We start from the raw sequence: 18,408 nt of genomic DNA on the forward strand, positions 1-18,408 counted from the left end.
TTCCCTACAAAAGAGGCCAACGGACCCGAGAAGAGGAGTCTCAGTCTGCAGTCTCCGTACAGAGACTGGAGAATCACGGACATTGAATCAGAGAGCGAGAGTTCAGAGTACGAACACGATCTTCCTAATCCTATTGGCAGCCCGTAACGTAGTACTGACGAAACGGAAAACGCACAAGTTTGTGCGCGGCGATAACACTCACGCCTCCAACTCCAGCAGCCGCTCGGACAACTTCGCGCGGGTCGGCGCTGGGGCCACATGCGTGCTGTTCTTCGGGGCTGCGCGGACGGTGCGGCGCCGTCCCTCGCGGTGCAGTGCAGCGAGGCCAGCGCACAAGATGACGCCGCCTCCGATGCATGTCAGGCTATCAGGCCAAGCGCCGAAAAACGCTGCCTGCAGCAACGTCGCCCAGAGGAGGAGCGTGTATCGAAATGGCGCGCCAAAAGCAGCGTTCCCGCTGCGCATCATGACGACCGCCAGCACGTTGGCGGTGAGCAGGCTGCCGGCTGTCGCAACGAGGAGCCAAACCTCAAACGCCGAGGGCCTGACGTAGGCCTGCGAGGTCAAGGCCAGCCAGCCGAGGCTCCAAAGGAGGACACCCGTCGACGAGGAGAGCGCAACAGTGCTCGGGGCTAGTGCATCAGATAAGGTGCGCGAGAGCAGATCTCTCAGAGCGCCAGCAAAGGCCGCGGCGACGAGCCAGAGAGAAAAGGCGTTGAAGCCCTCGCAACCTGGGCGCGACGCGAGGCCGGGGCTCAAATTAGGGAAGTTTCCGAGGCGCCGCGGCTACCGAGGCCGTGGATGAGGAGGCCGGGGTTCAGCCGAGGTCTTGGTGGTCTCGCCGTGTCCTGCACACGCGCGCCTGGCCGGATAATGATGAGCGCGCCGATAAACCCGATAATGGAGAGGAGCCAATCAACAGGTCCAACGCGCTCTCCAAAAAAGACCGCGCCGCCGAGTACGATTATAAGAGGTGCAATCTGCAGGACGGCTGCCGCATTCGCCAAAGGTAGCTCGGCCAGCGAGATCAAAAAGCAAGTGGTGAGAGTGATGTCGCAACTGGTGCGTGCGAGGAGCGCCTTGGCGTCCCGCCTTGATAGCGTTGCAATCTCCCGGAGTGCTGACGGCCCTGCAATTGCAGCGGTCCCAAGTACCGTTAGGCCATTTCGAAACGCCAGCGTCTCTGGCACGGGAAGCCGCGCCATCACCATCTTGCAGGTCATGTCGTTAGAGGCGTAGAAGAGCATCGTCACGGAGGTGATGGCAGCCGCTTTGAGATTGGCTGTGTCAGGCGCTGGTGCTGCCGGCTGCTTCATCATAGCGGCAACGCGCTCTCTCTGCGGCGCGTGCGAACGAACGAACGTCGCAACACGGCAAGCGGCAAGATCGAAGTAGGGAAATTTCGCCCTTTCGCCTTTCCAACGAACACACCACGAGGACTACGATCTACGTGATATCGTGAGAACACACCAGAAAATCGACGCAACCGGACCACATGAAGAGCACGGTGCGCCACTGCGCGCCCTCGGGTGCTTCAGAAGTCTATCAGCGGCTCCTCCGCAGGCGCCGCCGCCGCAATCGCGGGCCCCGCATCCCGCGCGGGGGCCGAAACCGCGGGCGCCGCATCCGCGGGCGCCGCGACCGCGGGGACCGCAACCGCGGGCGTCGCCGTAGCGGGAGCCGCCACAGCGGGAGCCGCCGCTGCCATTTCGGGAGCCGCCGCCGCCACAGGTCCCGCCGTCTCAGCCGCCGTGGCCGTCGCCGAGGGACTCGCCGTGCACGCCGCCAGCGACGGAGCCGCCACGGCAGGAGCCGCAGGCGCCTCTGGCGGCGGCGGTGTCTTGGGCGGCAGCGAGGTTTCGGGGATCGGCTCCTTGCGCTGTGGCGGATGCCGCGAGGCGGACGGCGGGGTGGGCGAGCGCTGCTCTGCCGGCGCCTCTGCGATGATCTCGCCGATGGTGCCCCCAAGGGAGGAGGCGACGTCGCTGATCGAGGAGGCGAAAGCGCCCAGCCCGAGGGTGCGCGCCGACTGCACGGCCGCCTCGCCAACCACCCCCACCGCCGCCTTGACGTCTTGTGAGAGCTCGACGCTCACCGCCGCAACCTCTCCGACGACCGCCGTTGCGGCGGCGGCGACCGTCGCGGCTGCGTCGGCGGGGGGGGAGCGCGGCGAAGGCGGCCCCTCGCCGCCGCTCGGCGGCCCAGCCTCGTCTGGCATCTCCGAGGGCAGCGGCGGCAGCTCGGCGAGGGGCACGCCGCCGTTGTGCGACAGCAGCTCCGCGCACCTGGCGCAGGCCGACAGCGGCTCACGAGGCGGGACGAGTCGGGCCGGCGTGGCGTGACGCGGCGGCGGCGATCCATCGGGGCGGGGTGGGGCCGGCGGGGCGGGAGGGCGAGCGCACAGAGCCGAGCCGGGCGAGGCGTCGTCTGCGGCAGCGGCAGCAACTGCGATCTCGTAGCATGTCACGCCGTCGCGCGAGTAGGAGGCGTCCGCTCCGGCAGCGAGAAGCTGCAGCGCCTGCGGTCCCGTGTTGCGAGTCGTGTTGCGTGCGCGAGAGGTGGCGGGGGCTGGCAGTTGGCCCGGCGGGGGTGGCGGGGGTGGGAGATGGCGGGGCCGGCGGGGGTGGCGGGGGTGGCGGTGTGGCGGCGGTGTTGGCGGTGTGTCGGGGGAGGGGGTGGGGCTGGCGGGGTGGCACCCGGAGAGGCTCGCCGGCGAGGCAAGCGTCGGCGAGCGCCTCTCCCAACGCGGCGCCGTCGGCCGGTCTCGCGCCCGGGCCGCGCGGCACCTCCTCGGGACGGAGGGCGAACTCGCGCAGCTCGTACTTGAGCCGGACAAACACCTCGCGCAGCTCGCGCGGGCCCGGCCCGTCGGCGCCGTCGGACGGCGCCGGACGGCGCACGGAGAGCGGCCGCCGAGCCTCCCACACCGCGTTGGCCCCCGAGGCCGGCGCGGGCGCCGCCGCGGCGTCACCGCCGCCGTCAGCCGGCGGCGGCGCGTGCGGGCCGAGGTCCGCCTCGTGGAGGTCGCAGGCGAGGTTGAGGAGGGGCGCCTCGCACGCGTCGAGCACCTGTGGGCAGTCGCGCCGCGCGTGAGGGCGCCGGGGCACGCTCCGCTCCGTCCGGACGCGAGAGGCCGGTCACGAGCGAGCGCATCTTCGAGACGTGCGTCCCCATCGAGCGGTGGCAGCCGGCACACTCGAGGCAGACTAGCACGCCTGTGGTGACAAGCACGCCTTTGGTGACAAGCACGCCTTTGGTGGCGGCGAGGGGGGGCGTGTCTGGGCGGCGGGCGGGTGTGGGCGGTGGGGGCGGGTGCGGCGGCGGGGGCGAACAGCGGGGTGGTTCGGCCGTACAGCCCGGGGCGAGGCGCGCCGAGGTTGGCAGAGAGCCACTCGGCGCGGGCGGCGCCGCAGTCGGCGCACGGCACCTCGAGCGAACGCAGCCGCGCCAGTGCGGCAGCTCGCTCCCCCGACGACGGCGCGTGCTCCCCCGCGGAGCTGCCCTTCTCGGTGGGCTGGGCACCGGGCAAGCCGCCCGCGCCGCCGACGCCGCCGCCGACGCCGTACGCCTGCGGCGAGGTCCCGACGCATGACGGGGTCGCGGCTGCCTCGTGCGCGGCGCGCGGCGCCCCGCCTGCTCGATGGCGCGCGAGAAGAAGGCAGCCCACGCCTGCGCCGTCCCCTCCGTCAGGGCTTGCAGGGTGAGCTGCGCCTGCGGCCCACCAGGCGGGTCAGGGTCGCAGCTCCGGGGGAGGGGGGAGGGGGGCGTGGGGCGCGCAGCTGCTAAACGGTGTCTAGGAAGCGGAGCGAGTGGTCTGGAGAGTGTCTGGCAGCGCCTGCGGCGAGCGCAGCTGCAGGTACGAGCGCGTGCCGATGCGCTGCGGCTTGACGGCGCAGAGGACGAGCTCGAGGTCGGCGATGGCAGGCCGCTCCTGTGTGGCAGTCGCGACTCGCTCACCGCCACCGCCCCGCCACGCCTCTGGGGACCGGCACCCCCGGCCCGCTCCTCCGCCCCCGAGCCGCGCTTGTCGACGTTTGGCAGCGGGTACACGCGGAACTTGCCCCCGCCGCCGACGCACCAGCAGCGCCTCCACTGCCGCAGGATCCCGCCCTGCACGAAGAGCACGCCCTCCTTGCTCGCGAGACCGCCCTCGTCCGCTTGGAACTTGCCCTCGTCCGCGGCGGCGGCGGCGGGCGGCGCGGCAGCCGGCAGCATCGGCACGAACCCGCGCGCGAGCGACTCGGGCACCGCAACCTCGGACGGCGGCGAGGAGGAGAGGGCGGCGCACAGCGCGGCCACCGCCTCGCCCTGCTCCTTGTGCACCGCGGCGGCCGCCACGAGCGCGCCCGAGCGCGTGTCGGCGTCCGCCTCGACCTGGCCGGGCAGCGCGCGGCAGCGTGCGAGTCAAGAAGCTGCTCTGCTCGACTGAAGCCTCGGGCGGCCTCGTCTGCTCTCGGGTGATCTCGGAGCCCCGCCGGCCTCGGCCGATCTCCGCCGATCTCGGCCGGCCTCCTCCTCTCGGCCTGCGCCTGCTTGACGGCAGCCTCGACGGGGGCGAGCAGCTCCTCGCCGCGAGAGGCGCGGGAGTGGGATGCGTGGACGAGGCCGCAGAGCGCCTGGATGAAGGGGGGGGGGGGTGCAGGGGGGGGAGGATGAGGGGCGGCGACCGGAGGGCTGGTCGGGCGAGGCAGGGTGTGAGGGGTCGGGCGAGGCGGGGAGGAAGGGTCGGGCGAGGCGGGGGGGAGGAAGGGTCGGGCCGCGCCTTGTTGAGCGTGATTCGCGTCTCCGCCGTCTTTTGGGCGACGGCCGACTCGAGCGCGTGCCGCGCCCGCAGCATCGCCTCTTCGTGCTTGAGGACCCGCGCCTGCGTCGAAGCGAGAGCCGCGCTGCCGGACAGTGCCTCGCGCGCTGTGGTCGACACGTCGCTCGCCGCCGCCGCGACGGCGTCCGCCGCAGCGCCGAGCGCCGCCGCCGCCGAGTCCGGCATGACCCCTCCGCCCTCGTCCGCCTCCGCGCCCGCCTGTTCGGACGGCTCCAGGAAGGGTCCGGGTGAAGGTCCGGGTGACGGCCCCGTGACGGCTCCGCCCCTCGCCCGGCCGCGCGCCTCTCCGCTGCCAGAGTCGGCGGCCGACGGGCGGGGCGACTCGTCCGCGCCGGTCAGGTCGGAGATCTCCTGCTGGCGCGATCATGATGATTACTCGTGTGTGAATATTATGATTCCTCGCATGTCGGAGATGACCTGCTTGAGGCGCGAGCGCAGCGCCCCGAAACCGGCGCCGAGGCGAGAGCCGAGGGTGGATCCCATCGCAGACGCCATCTTGGCCGTCGCCTTGGCGGTGGACTTGGCGTGGGCGCGCGCCGCGACGGCGGAGGAGCCCTCCCCCTCCAGGGAGAGGAAATCCGCCAGCGCCTGTGGCGGTGTGGGGACGGTGTGGGGAAGAAGAGGGGAGCGCGCCGTGAGGCGTGAGGCAGCGCGGAAGGGGTGAGCAGGAGGCGCGGGGAGGGAGCACGACGGCCGCACCTCTGCAAAATCGGACGCGCTCGAGGCGTGGGCGGAGGAGAGGCGCGCGCACGCCGCGAGGCCCACCGGATCGTCGAGCAGCCCGGCGAGCGGCTCGAGCACGTTTTGGGCCAACTGCTGCTGCTGCAAGACATCCGCCTGCTCGAGCTGCTCAAAGGCTGCGGCGAGGCCGTCGAGGCGCAGCGGCTCGCCGCCGTCCGGAGCACTCTGCACAGCCTGCAGGAGCACGCGCTGCAGGTCGCGCCGCGCCGCCGCCGCCGCCGCAAGCGCCCGCTGGTACTCTGCCGCCTTCTCGACGGCGAGTCCCACTGTCTTTGTCATTCCGACCACGTCGCGCTTGGCCACTCCGAGCGCCTCGCGGTACGCCGGCGTGTCAGACTCGATCGCACGCTCGAAAACGTCGGTCGCCGAGAGAGTCATCACCTCCTTCAGACGCCCGACTGGCGTCGCAAGATGCATGGAATGCATGGTGGAAAAGAATTTTTGCCCTTGCAGCGAGAAGCGGCGAGAGACTGCGAAGAGAGATAGGAAGAGGCAGACTCCCTAGGGTGGGCGACGGCTAGCGCATCACACACCTCTCCTTAAAATCCCTGTGTGGTGGCGGCGTGCCGTCCTCCCATCCCTCCCTTGGGTTGGCTGTTTTCTTTCTTTCTTTTACTGGGCACGGGACTGGCGCGCACTGGTGCAAAAGGAATTGTGCGCGCAAAAATATCCGTCACAAAAAGACTTATAATGTCGCCTTGTGGCCTCTGGCACGAACACAGGTACACCTGCAAAAAGAAGTTTGCGTGCAAGTGCTAAGATCCTGACAGCGATAACGAGAATTAAACAGTAATAAACAAGAAATAGCCCCCCGAAGCTAGTCAACAGCTAGTCATGCGGCGGCTCGGCTTCAATAGATAGTCAACCAGGAAACCAGACGTACTCCGCCGAAGAGTGAAGGAGGAGAGAGCGCGTGCCCTGGCTAACCGGTTCAGACCGCCATCGCTGAGTCGCCGGAGCCAGGCGCCGTCGGCTCCGCTGTGACCGTGGTGGAGTCGCGCTCGGGCCGAGCAACGGTCCACGCGATGGCGGCCAGCGCCAGGACTGCGCCCACCGCAAGGAGCGGAGAAGGAACCGCGGCGCTCTCGCGCTGCGCGGAGCTGTGCGCCGACCCGCCGTCCGCTGCGAGGGGAGCGAACGAGCTCAGTCGCCGCTGAGAAGAGCTCGAGAGCTGGCGCCGGTCGTCGTCAGGATCGCACGCGTCGCTCGACCAGATCAGATCGACGTCGTGACCGCAGCCCGTGCCGCGGGTGCAGTCGGCGCGCAGCTCGGCGGCGGTGCAGAGCCGGGCGCCGGCGTCGCTGCAGATGGCCTCGGCCTCGAGCAGAGGCTTGTCATGGTGGCAGCCATCCATGCCGCGGTCCGACTCCGCCCACGGACAGCTGTCCCCACGCTTTGTCCAGCCGTTGATGGGCGAGTCGGAGCAGCAGCGCACCTCGTGCAAGGTATCGGCAGCCGAGCACTGGCCGGCGCCGCTGCCGCACCTGCCACGCCTGCCGCACTCGAGCGTGCGCCCCACCGACGGGCTCGGCGCGGGCGCGGGCAGGCTGGGGCTTGGCGCCGGGTCGGACGGGTTCGGCACGGACTCGGGATCGGCAAAGTGCGTCACCGTCCAGCACTGGCCCGGGGTCGCGTCGACCGGGTCGGGCTTGAGCGGGTACGCCTCGCACGAGCCGCCCGCGTCAAAGTCGAAGAGCGGCGAGCCGGGCGGATGGTCCTCGTTGGCGTCGCGGCACGAGTCGAGCTGCGACGGCTCGATCGAGCGGCGGTAGTCGCACCGGTTGACCACCCCGCCGAGCGCCTCCGGGCCCCAGCCGCAGCAGCAGTGCAGCGTGCCGGCGTAGCCCCGATGCCAGTGGTCGCGGACCCACCAGCCGTACGTGTCCTCCGTGTCCGAGCCGTGGCAGTGGCCGTCCGTGTCGAGCTCGTCCGCGTCGGGGGTGGAGCAGTGCGCAAAGTTGGAGTCGCGGAAGCCGCCCTCGGGCACCCACCCTGCCTGGGGCAGGATGCGGCAGAACCAGCCGCCGCCGCCGCAGTCGATCGGCCCGTCGAGGTGCGCCGCCTTGACGCCCTTGGCGGCGCACGACGCGGCGAGCGGATCGGGGCAGGCGCCGTCGGCCAGCACGGGCGTCGCCGGCGTGCCGTCGTGGTAGCGGCGGCTCGTGGGGTCGTCCTCCCACGGAGGGCCGGCGTCGTCTTCGCACTGCTGGCTCGGCCCGTCGGGGGCGGCGCAGTTGGCGCTGCCCGCGCACGGCTCGGTCGGATACGGCGGCGCGGGCCCGGGCGACGGCACCGGGCTCGGGGACGGCGCTGGGGATGGCGCTGGGGATGGCGACGGCGACGCCTGTGCATCGCTCGACCAGACCAACTGAGCGTCGTGGCCGCAGCCCGTGCCGCGGGTGCAGTCGGCGCGCAGCTCTGCGGCGGTGCAGAGCCGGGCGCCGGCGTCGCTGCAGATGGCCGCGGCCTCGACGAAGGTCTTGCGCTCGTGGCAGTCGCCCATCTCTGGCCCGTTCGACTCGGCCCACACGTCGCAGCCGCCGTTCTGGCGCCACCCGCCGCCCAGGTTCGTGTCGGAGCAGCAGCGCACCTCGTGCTTCTCGCTCGGGTCTGCCCACCCCGCGTCCTCCGAGCAGCGCCCGGCCCGGCCGCACTCGACCTTGCGGCGCGCCGTCGGGGCGGGCGAGGGCGATGGCGAGGGCGACGGCGAGGGCGAGGGCGGATCCTCAGTCACGGTGATCGCACCACGCATCGAGAAGTGTGGCGTACAGTGATATGGGAAGACACCCGTGTTGGCAAAGGTGTAGCTGAACTCGCCGGTTGACTGCCGCTCCGACTTGAATAGACTGCCAGCGTCCGCGGCGTCACGGAGGCCACTGACCACGTCGTGCGGGATATCGGCCTGATCGAACATCCAAGTGACTGTATCGCCGGGTCGGATTGTGACATTGGCCTGGGAGATGTCGAATCCCCAGCTGATGCGGTGCGTCTGAACAGGCGGCGGCGCTTCGCTCGCCCGTTCCACGATGCCGGCGAAGGCGGCACGTAGCGGCTCGCCCCTCTGCTCAAAGAGGATGCAGTGGCCGCCACGCTCCTTTGCAACGACCTGCACCTTGCCGTCAGCGTAGCTCGTCGTCTCGTAGCTGCCGCTGGTGGTGGTGCTCGAGCCCGCTGCAATCGCAATCTTGGAGGCGTAAGCCTGCGCGGCCGCCTGCACAGAGTGGAAGGTCACGTCCAGGAAGTCCACGTATCCGCCGTCGTATGGGATCACGCCGTCCGCGGTGCCGTGGGTGAACAGAACCTCGCGTGAGCCGAGTTGCGGAAGCGTCGTCGCGAGCTCGTACTCATTGTCTACGCCGCCGACGTAGAAGGAGTCGTCGTGGAACTGCTTGCGAGTGAGCTGCGCTCCGTCGGCAACGGCGGCGGTGATGCGGTCATCGTCGAGCTCGATCATCAGGCGATGAATCAGGGCGGCGCCGTTGGAGCAGCCGTAGAGCACGATGCCGGAGGGGCGAACGTTCCTGAACGAGGCCAGCACGTCGACGAGCTGCGCGATAAAGTCGACGTCGGGCGCCTTGGTGCCCTCGGAGTAGATGTTCCACCCCCTGTCGTAGCCAGTCGGAGCAACCACGATGTGGCTCTGCCGGAATGGCGCGAGAGGGCCGTCCAGCGCCTCACCCAGCATGGAGGTCCCATCCCCGCCGGCGCCATGCAACGCGATGATCAGTGGCAGGCGCGCCTCAGACCCGCTTGCTGGCACAGATACTGAGTAGCGCCGTTGCTGAGAGATCATGCCTTGCTCTGGTTGATTCCACGTCTGGCTGCAGCATCGACTGTCGCCACTCGTGAGCAGCGGCCGCGAGGGCGAGGGTGACGGCGCGGGGAGAGGTGACGGCGACGGCGACGGCGAGGGCCCAGGCGACGGGCTCGGCGCGGGCGCGGGCAGGCTGGGGCTTGGCACCGGGTCGGACGGGTTCGGCACGGACTCGGGATCGGCAAAGTGCGTCACCGTCCAGCACTGGCCCGGGGTCGCGTCGACCGGGTCGGGCTTGAGCGGGTACGCCTCGCACGAGCCGCCCGCGTCAAAGTCGAAGAGCGGCGAGCCGGGCGGATGGTCCTCGTTGGCGTCGCGGCACGAGTCGAGCTGCGACGGCTCGATCGAGCGGCGGTAGTCGCACCGGTTGACCACCCCGCCGAGCGCCTCCGGGCCCCAGCCGCAGCAGCAGTGCAGCGTGCCGGCGTAGCCCCGATGCCAGTGGTCGCGGACCCACCAGCCGTACGTGTCCTCCGTGTCCGAGCCGTGGCAGTGGCCGTCCGTGTCGAGCTCGTCCGCGTCGGGGGTGGAGCAGTGCGCAAAGTTGGAGTCGCGGAAGCCGCCCTCGGGCACCCACCCTGCCTGGGGCAGGATGCGGCAGAACCAGCCGCCGCCGCCGCAGTCGATCGGCCCGTCGAGGTGCGCCGCCTTGACGCCCTTGGCGGCGCACGACGCGGCGAGCGGATCGGGGCAGGCGCCGTCGGCCAGCACGGGCGTCGCCGGCGTGCCGTCGTGGTAGCGGCGGCTCGTGGGGTCGTCCTCCCACGGAGGGCCGGCGTCGTCTTCGCACTGCTGGCTCGGCCCGTCGGGGGCGGCGCAGTTGGCGCTGCCCGCGCACGGCTCGGTCGGATACGGCGGCGCGGGCCCGGGCGACGGCACCGGGCTCGGGGACGGCGCTGGGGATGGCGCTGGGGATGGCGACGGCGACGCCTGTGCATCGCTCGACCAGACCAACTGAGCGTCGTGGCCGCAGCCCGTGCCGCGGGTGCAGTCGGCGCGCAGCTCTGCGGCGGTGCAGAGCCGGGCGCCGGCGTCGCTGCAGATGGCCGCGGCCTCGACGAAGGTCTTGCGCTCGTGGCAGTCGCCCATCTCTGGCCCGTTCGACTCGGCCCACACGTCGCAGCCGCCGTTCTGGCGCCACCCGCCGCCCAGGTTCGTGTCGGAGCAGCAGCGCACCTCGTGCTTCTCGCTCGGGTCTGCCCACCCCGCGTCCTCCGAGCAGCGCCCGGCCCGGCCGCACTCGACCTTGCGGCGCGACGGGCTCGGTGAGGGCGACGGGCTCGGCGACGGGGAGGGCGAGATCGAGGACACGCATACGCCACTTCGCCACTCGATGCAAGCTTCCTCGGCGATCGCCGCGGTAGCCCAGGCCGTCCAGTATGCGTAGCCATCACTGCTCAGATGCAATCCGTCCGAGTCGTAGAGTGAGGTCGGATTGCCAAGTGACTCAAAGCTGGCATACACGTCCACCATTGCCAACGGCGCCAGTCCTTGGCCCGCCGCGAGCGACGTCGCGAAATCCCGGATCTGTGCGTCATACCTCCGGTACTTGGAGTGGAGGTTGGTGGTGTCGGGCTCTGGCTTTGTGCCCATGTACACGACCCTCGTGCCGCGAGCGCGCATCGCATTCACCACGTCGCGGAAGCGTTTGAATGTGTTAGTGACTCCGGTGCCGTCTGCGAGGTCGTTCTCACCGCAGACGAGCACGGCGACCGCTGGCGCAAACTCCCTGAGGAGCGCATCGAGCCCATCATTGAGCACATCCTTGCACGTATAGCCGCCAACGCCCACGTTGTACGAGACGTCGAAGCGCTCGTGGGTCTGCCAGAGCTGAATGTCGCTGTCGCCGAGGAAGAGCGTATTGCCTGCAGCGCGCGGAAGGGCGGCGTGCGGACCGCGTGAGTTCAGCGGGATGATGTGTGGTGGAGAGCGGGCAATGCCGCACCTGCAAGGAAGCCGGCGTCGTCGCTCACGCATACCGGCTGCGAGTCGCGGTTGGAGCCGCCTCTGCCGTGTGTGTTCCAATAGAGGAGCTCTCCGTCCCATGCGTAGCAGCCGCTTGGCGCGCCACTGTCCCTCTCCGTACCGTCCCATTCCACTGCGCACCTTCCGCAGCCTAATGCCGCCAGGATCTGCGCCGCCGCACGGCACTGAGCCTCCGAGCGTGGCTTGCTGAAGCCCGAAGAGCACGTGTTGGTATTGCGAGAAGCGAGCTCGATCCAAGTGGGTGGCGAGGGCGAGGGCGAGGGCGAGGGCGTGGGCGAGGGCGAGGGCGAGGGCGAGGGCGAGGGCGACGCCTCGATGATCTTCTCAGCTGTGTTCCTGCCGGATTCGAAAAAGGCCCGGCCCTCGATGGCGAACTCGCCGGCGATGTAGAGCCTGCCGTCTATTGGCTCTGCATAGACGTCATAGTGCGGCTCGACGCCGGGCGAATCGTCCGAGAAGACTCCTCGCGACGGTTCGGCCGACCAGTTCTGGACACGATGCTGCACGTACGTCCGCCGGGCATCTCCGTTGTACACTCGATCAAGGTCGTCAAGGACCCGTTCGATAACCTCGTCGTCAGATAAAGCAGCAAGACCGTTCTGTCCGATGCCCAGGTTGGTTACAATATGCCGGCCGCTTGCGGCGGGTTCGCCAAACGTCGCGTCGAAGTAGTACGTCGCAAAGCTGTCCTCTCGGAAGATCTGCAAGTTCTCCGCGTAGAACCGCTCACTGAACTCGACCCAGAAGCGAAGGCCGCCCACGTTTGGCCTCGAATCTATCGCATTCCGGTAGCTTGGTGGAAGGGGCGGCTCAAAGGCAATGGCCCCGTCTTGGAGCACGGCGAGTGGCACGGCCATGACGACGGACTTGGCTTGATAGGTCTGCCCGCTCGAGGTACAGACCGTGACCCAGTCACCATCGCTGTAGTTCACCGTGGTCACGCGGGTGTCCAGCTCGATCTTGCTGTTCACATACGGGATGACGTACCTGGAGAGGTAGCCAAAGTAGGTTCCGTTGACAAACACATCCTCGACAATTCCCGACCCATCGAGCGTCTCGCACGTCACGCTGCCGCCGCTGCTGATGTCGCACGAACGCGTGTTGTCAGGGTCGAAGAGGGACACCGGGGTGTCAAAATCCTCATCTTCGTTCAGGTCAAGAACCTGTCGCAACCCGTCGATGCCATTGAACGCGAACGCCGCGCCGAGGTCGAGCCGGAAGCCGTCTCCGGTAAAGTCTGCAGGGACGTCCCGGATCCGGCCACCAACACTGGACGACGCTTCCAGGAGCCGGAAGGACTCGTAGCCATTCCGCTGCAAGGTGTATCCGGCGAAGAGGCCGGCGCCGCCGGCACCGACAATCACCGTATCCAGCACCGTGCTCGAGGAGGACGGGGAGCACGTAGCTGGCGTCGATTGTGGCGGCGAGGGCGAGGGCGAGGCCGAGGGCAGCGACACGTGGAGGGACACCACATCGAACCCGGCAGTCGACGAGGCCTCTCCCGCATTCTTCAGCGCAACGCTGAGCACCTGACCAGCGCTCGCCGCGTCTGCCGTCCACTGCGTCTCGAGCCGCGTCCAGATGGAGGGCCAGCCGTCGACCCAGTTCACCTTGCGGATCCCCATCACGTCTTCGGCGGCGCCGTCCTGGCAGAGGGGAGAGGGAGGTCAGGAGAAGACGTGTGGGATGCAATGGGGCTGGAGCATACCGTGGAGGACCCCTTGCGGACGTGTGGGATGCAATGGGGCTGGAGCATACCGTGGAGGACCCCTTGCGGACGTCAAAGCCGACGAACGTCGCCCCGGAGGCCTCACTCCAAAAATGCGGGTGGCCCGGAACGAGCTGGTCGCCGTCGGCGGCGAGCAGCATCGTCGCGCCGTACCGCTCAACCTGTGGGTCCCAGCTCGTGCACGCGATGCCCGCGCGGTCGTAGTAGGGCCCAAGCGCCGACGATGCGTACGGCGCTCTGCAGCACCGGATGTTGTAATTTGCGTCCAGGGCGCCGTATGTGCCGCACGCGTACCAGAAGGTGCCCTCTGCGGTGGCCTGTTTCCATATCGCAGGGCCCTCCATGTAGGCCGTGCTCCAGCGGTCGCCCTCGTCGTCCCACCAGTCTGGCGGCGCGAAGGCATCCGGCGGGTAGCCGGCCGGGATCATGCCTCCGGCCCAGCCGAGGATGCGCGTGTGCACCGGCAGCGGAGAGGTTGCGTGGCTCGAAAAGTCGGGGCTCGCGACAGGGGCGTTTGTGTTTGGGTCGAGGATCTTGCCGCTGGCTGGGTCGAGCTCGCAGACCCACCCCACATGCCCGCCCCACGACATCCACAGCCTGCCGGCCTCCTCGTCGTAGTACAGGTGTGCGTCGATGGCCCACGGGCGCTCGCTGCCCACGTGCTTCAGGACCGTCTCGTAGATGGGGCCGGCGTCTGAGAGGGCGAGAGGGGCCGTCAGATGGGCGCGCGGCGTATGCGAGTGCCGCGTCGCGCTCGCCGTCGTTTCCCGAGTCGTCGGCGAAGGTGTACTGGTCGGGAGCGCTGCCGCCGAGTCGGACCATCTCGATCTTGCTGATGAGGCGGAACTCGGAGTCGTCGTAGAAGGTGCAGAAGACGGCCTTGAGCCCCTGCGGCGTGATGATCGGCGCCTGCGCCATGCACTCAACCAGCTCGCCCCCGTCCTTCCACGGGTCCGCGATCGGGTCCTCTGCCACCTGCTGCCACGCGATGCTACCAGCCACGTGCAGACGGTACTCGCCGTCAAAGAAGACGTTGGTGCCGTCATCAGATGGGATGGTGACGGCCGGCCCGCTGAGCCGCGGCGGGCTCACGAGGGCGCTGGAGGCTGCGACGGCGGTGCCGCCCACCTTGAGGCTGGACACCGCGGTGACGCTGTCGTACCTCACTCCATCTGTCGGGCCTTTGAGGTTGTCCGGCAGCTTGCCCGCGTACTCGGGGTGGATGGAGCGCGAGTACGCGACGAGGGTATAAGTGGCTCCGGGCAGTACTTGGTGAGACAGCGTCTGGCTCAGCTCGGTGCCGGCCGGCACCGTCGCATACCTCGAGCCGGCCACGGGTGCCTGCCGGGTGACGTGAGCATAGGGTGAGAGTGGTGAGGTGGTTACGCCCAAGAGTGACCCGTGCGGGGCATCATGCAATGCGCACCCAGATCTCGTCAGCGCCTGTCGCCAGGTTGGACCAGCCGCCAGCCGACTCGAAGGAGGGGTTGGAGAGGGCGAGCTCGGCGCCGTGCGCGAGCGGCAGGAGCGCGAGGAACGAGAGCCTCGGCATGGCCGTGATAGAATGTCGAAGCGTTCTTGTGGTGGCGGGAAGTGCAGACCGACCAAAAAAGGCAAGCGCATCCACGACAGCGGTTTTGTTTTACTTTTTCACCTTTCCATCAACAACATCTGAGCCCCCCCTGTCTGGCGCTCTCGCTCGCTCGCTCTCCCTGGCGGGCGTCAGGAGGAAGGAGAGACCAGTTACAACCGGCCAGACTTCATGAGGCGGACTCGCTCGTAGACACACCGGTAGATGATGAAGGGACCACTGCTGAATGATGAAAGAATCTACCGCTGTCAAACCCTTCGGGTCACTCCTCATCGCAAACCCTGTCAGCAGTCCTCCTCCGGGAATGTACGTAAGAGCCACGTACACTGGAGAGAGTACACTGGAAAAATCTTTGCGGCCGGGCTTTCTTCTTTCTCTTTGTTCACGCAGTGTCGGATGCCGCTGCTTGCTTCTACCTCGAAGAGTAGAGATGTATCGCGCGCCTTGGGGGATAAGGAAAAGCCTTGGCCGTGGGAATCGGCACATGTACATGTACATGTTGTACATGACATGTGTGTAAAAGTAATGGGACGTACTCAAGGAGTACGCCGGCCATGTCAGCTACTATGTCTGCAGGTAGCCTCTCCTCTCCGCGCGCTCGCCGCGGTCTCTCCTCCCTGCTTCCCAAGCTGCGGCGCAGCAGGAGCCGCGTCGCCGCGCCGGCCGCGCCGCCACCGCCGCCAGAGCTTCCGCAGCCTCCGTCTCCGGCCGCCGCGCCGCCGCTCGAGCCGGCGGCGCCGCCGCCTCCACCGCCGCCGTCGACCGAGGTGTCGACGGCCGAGGTGCCGGCGTCCGAGCCGTCCGAGGTGACCGCGGCGGAGGAGGAGCACGAGGCCGAGGCGCCTGGCTCGGATGGGGCGGCGGCGGCGGTCGCCTCCGGACCCAGGCCGCAGCCAGTCCGCAGGCCGATCGACGCCCCGCGCTGGCTGCGGGACGCGTGCTTCGACCTCGGCCGCGCCATCACGGTCGACTGGCACGCGCGCGGCGCCGGCGACGCGGCGTGCGCCGCGCTGGCAGACGCGTGTGACGGCGGGCGCGGGCTTGCGCAGTGCGTGAGGATAGACCTGTCTGCCAACGGGGTGACGGACGCGGGGCTGGGCGAGCTGATCGCGGCCGGCAGGGAGGGCGGGCTCCGCCACGTCGTCCGCCTCGACCTGTCGCACAACCGCCTGACGGACGCCGGCGTGTGCTCGCTCGCCGACGCGCTCGCCGACGGCTGCTTCCGCAACCTGTGCGACCTCCGGCTGGGCGGGAACGGGTTCGGCGACCCCGCGCTCGAGCAGCTGGCCCTCGCGCTCTACTCGCCCACCCTCCAGGCGCCCATCCGCGAGCTCAACATCTGGCGCCACCGCGGCACCACCGCCGGCCGGCAGGCGCTCGAGGCTGCGGCGGCGGCGCTCGAGGCGCCGGCGCAGGTGAAGCCGCCAATCGCATTCTACCTGACGGTCGCCTTTCCCTCGGGCGACAAGTCGATCGGCGTACCCGCCTCGCCGCTCGACGTCCTCGAGGAGCTCCTCTCCTCCTGCCTGCGCTGCGCGCAGTGCCGCGGGCCAGACGACGCGACGCGCGACGCGATCGACGAGGTGCACGCGAAGTTCCTGCAGTGGCAGGAGCGGTGGACCTTCACGATCGACCTCACGCCGCAACACACCGCCGCCGCGGGGTCGCAGGCCCGAATGTCACAGCCGGGCAGCGTGAAGAGAGTGAAGTGAGCGCTGGAGAGAGAGAGAGAGCTAGTCACTTGCTCGAGAGTCACCGGCAAGTGTGGACTGTGCACTGTGTGGGGACTCTCTGGAGTGTGGAGACCGTGGAGTCTGGTCTCTGCATGTGCCGCGCCCTAGCTCGCTCAGAGCGGTGTCCACCCGCGTGTTGGGAACTTATATAAGAGCCGTAAGTGTGAGAACACGTTCATATGCCCTGCACAATTACGTTAGTAACAATCGTATAACACAAACCACGGCCACTGTGTGCCACACGACCACCGGGCGGCGGGAGCGATGCTAGGGCAAGAGTGACGCGTGTGGATGGCGAAGCGAGAGGAAGTGCGCGTGGCTCGAGCGTGCCGCGCAGCTTCTGCCGTGCCACCCCACACTCACAGCCGTACAACACGAGAGCGCGAAAGGAGTGCGACAGAGCCTCTGTCAAACCTTTGCGGAAGCATCCTGCGAGAGTGAGGAGGTGGTGGGAGGAGCCCCGGCCGCGGGCGGGCGGGCGGGTTGGCGCGCCTGCGCGGCGAGGCTGCCCGAGGCCGCGCGCCCGCCGTTCGAAGTGCCGCCCGCGGCCGAGGTGTCTCCCGGCCGGTCGCCCTGCAGCTCTGCCGCCTCAAAGGCGCCCAGCAGCATCTGCAGCCGCACGCTCACGCCGACCACGACGAGCTTGTAGAGCACGTTGACCGCGGTGAGCGCCACGGCGACCTGCTCGCGCCGCGTCATCTGCTGCATCTGCTCCCACGTGAAGGGCTGCAGCGCGGAGTATTGGTACAGCCACAGCGCGTCAATCAGCACCGACACAAGCAGGTAGACCCAGAAGGCGCGCACCGCGCCTGCGTCGGAGGCCCGCGAGTGAGACACGCCTGTGCGGCGTCCGCCGTAGCGCGCGCGCAGGCTCACCCTTTGAGTGCGTATGTGCTCCGTAAAATCCAAAGAGGCAGACGGCAAGCGTCGGCTCGGGCCGTAGTATGCTGAGGAAGATGCTGATGAGGAAGATGCCCGTGGTGATCCAGATGAGCGTCTCGCAGCTCTCGTCGATCTCAGCGCGCACGGACGACGTTTGCATCGGCACCGCGCGAACTCGCCGTACTGAGCCTAGCGCGAACTCGCCGTCTGAGCAAGGTGTGTGAACTTGTCTGTCAAAGCAACGGCGTTTTTCTTTTTTCGCGATCTCCGTTTTTTTCCACACATCCAGATTTAGCGAGGTTTAGTTAGTTAGTGCGTCTTTAGTCCAGCCGCGCAGTAGGATCCAGCCGCAGCCCCTCGCTGGGCCTCCCTCCCCCTCTCCCCCACCTGCAGTTCCCTGCCCACTCGCAAAAGTTCCCCGTCCCATCCGCATCCCCAACCGAACGAAGGTTCTTCAGCTGAATATCAGCCTAAAAGGTGCTTTCCGGGCTGCTTCTCCTTTGAGCTGCTTCTTCTTTGAGCTGCCTGAGAATTGGAACAAATTCAAGCGGCCGGACGGAGCTGCGTGATGTCACAGCGTGTGTCTTTGAAAGCATCCAGGGACAGCTGCAGGCTGGAGCTGCTGGCACTGGATACGCGAGGTCTGCATCGAGCACTCGTGGACCTGAGTGATCAAGATGCGACGTCTCCACCAAGTGAGGCACGCAGCGAAGCATTTGTCCAGGCTGTACGTGCTGCACAGCTTGCCCTCGCCCCAGATGCCGTGGGCGCATCCTCCACCCGTCAAGGGCCGGCATACTCTGATGCTCACGTGCACGGCGTGATTCTGCAAGCAGTCATCCTCCCATGCCTCGAGCGTATAGTGCATAGCATTGGCATCGAGCTATTGAGCATTTTCTTCTTCGGTGTATTTGCCATTGCACTTAGGAGGTGCATGACTGGGGCTGGATCCAACATGCTACAAGCACACGCGTATGTAAAGCTGCTTGCGGTGACTACATGGATCATTGCCATTTGGCCGTTTCTGTCATCGTGGTCTGGATCCTTCATCCTTTGGTTCAACATTGGTTTTGAAATTCCAAGACCGACCCTCACCTCTACTCTATTACA

At 68.1% G+C, this 18,408-nt stretch overlaps 5 protein-coding genes across 5 annotated transcripts; 1 reads left to right on the forward strand and 4 right to left on the reverse strand.

The window, feature by feature from the left end:
* Window positions 1–198: 198 nt before the first annotated feature.
* On the reverse strand, window positions 199–1,319 carry EMIHUDRAFT_199399 (hypothetical protein; the record flags this gene model as incomplete). Its single annotated transcript, XM_005793544.1, has 2 exons — window positions 199–731; window positions 857–1,319. The coding sequence occupies 2 exons, from the start codon at window positions 1,317–1,319 to the stop codon at window positions 199–201; spliced, it is 996 nt and encodes a 331-aa protein (XP_005793601.1).
* Window positions 1,320–1,534: 215 nt separating this feature from the next.
* On the reverse strand, window positions 1,535–5,941 carry EMIHUDRAFT_631914 (hypothetical protein; the record flags this gene model as incomplete). The annotated part of the gene is made up of 12 exons (XM_005793815.1): window positions 1,535–2,285; window positions 2,403–2,518; window positions 2,697–3,068; window positions 3,142–3,215; window positions 3,373–3,568; window positions 3,634–3,711; window positions 3,836–3,931; window positions 4,006–4,374; window positions 4,763–5,020; window positions 5,105–5,173; window positions 5,240–5,410; window positions 5,522–5,941. The coding sequence occupies 12 exons, from the start codon at window positions 5,939–5,941 to the stop codon at window positions 1,535–1,537; spliced, it is 2,970 nt and encodes a 989-aa protein (XP_005793872.1).
* Window positions 5,942–6,102: 161 nt separating this feature from the next.
* EMIHUDRAFT_199401 (hypothetical protein) lies at window positions 6,103–14,644 on the reverse strand (the record flags this gene model as incomplete). Its single annotated transcript, XM_005793545.1, has 10 exons — window positions 6,103–6,111; window positions 6,501–8,222; window positions 8,298–9,380; window positions 9,525–11,242; window positions 11,323–11,549; window positions 11,673–12,743; window positions 12,843–13,009; window positions 13,122–13,766; window positions 13,912–14,433; window positions 14,519–14,644. The coding sequence occupies 10 exons, from the start codon at window positions 14,642–14,644 to the stop codon at window positions 6,103–6,105; spliced, it is 7,290 nt and encodes a 2,429-aa protein (XP_005793602.1).
* Window positions 14,645–15,193: 549 nt separating this feature from the next.
* Window positions 15,194–16,593, forward strand: EMIHUDRAFT_448712 (hypothetical protein; the record flags this gene model as incomplete). The annotated part of the gene is made up of 3 exons (XM_005793546.1): window positions 15,194–15,199; window positions 15,466–15,648; window positions 15,733–16,593. The coding sequence occupies 3 exons, from the start codon at window positions 15,194–15,196 to the stop codon at window positions 16,393–16,395; spliced, it is 852 nt and encodes a 283-aa protein (XP_005793603.1). The 3' UTR covers window positions 16,396–16,593.
* Window positions 16,594–16,824: 231 nt separating this feature from the next.
* Window positions 16,825–17,458, reverse strand: EMIHUDRAFT_309019 (hypothetical protein; the record flags this gene model as incomplete). Its single annotated transcript, XM_005793547.1, has 2 exons — window positions 16,825–17,225; window positions 17,293–17,458. 2 exons carry the CDS (start codon window positions 17,456–17,458, stop codon window positions 16,825–16,827), a joined length of 567 nt encoding a protein of 188 aa, XP_005793604.1.
* Window positions 17,459–18,408: the final 950 nt, after the last annotated feature.

Source organism: Emiliania huxleyi (assembly GCF_000372725.1).
Source record: "Emiliania huxleyi CCMP1516 unplaced genomic scaffold EMIHUscaffold_10, whole genome shotgun sequence".
Classification (NCBI taxonomy): Eukaryota; Haptophyta; order Isochrysidales; family Noelaerhabdaceae; genus Emiliania; species Emiliania huxleyi.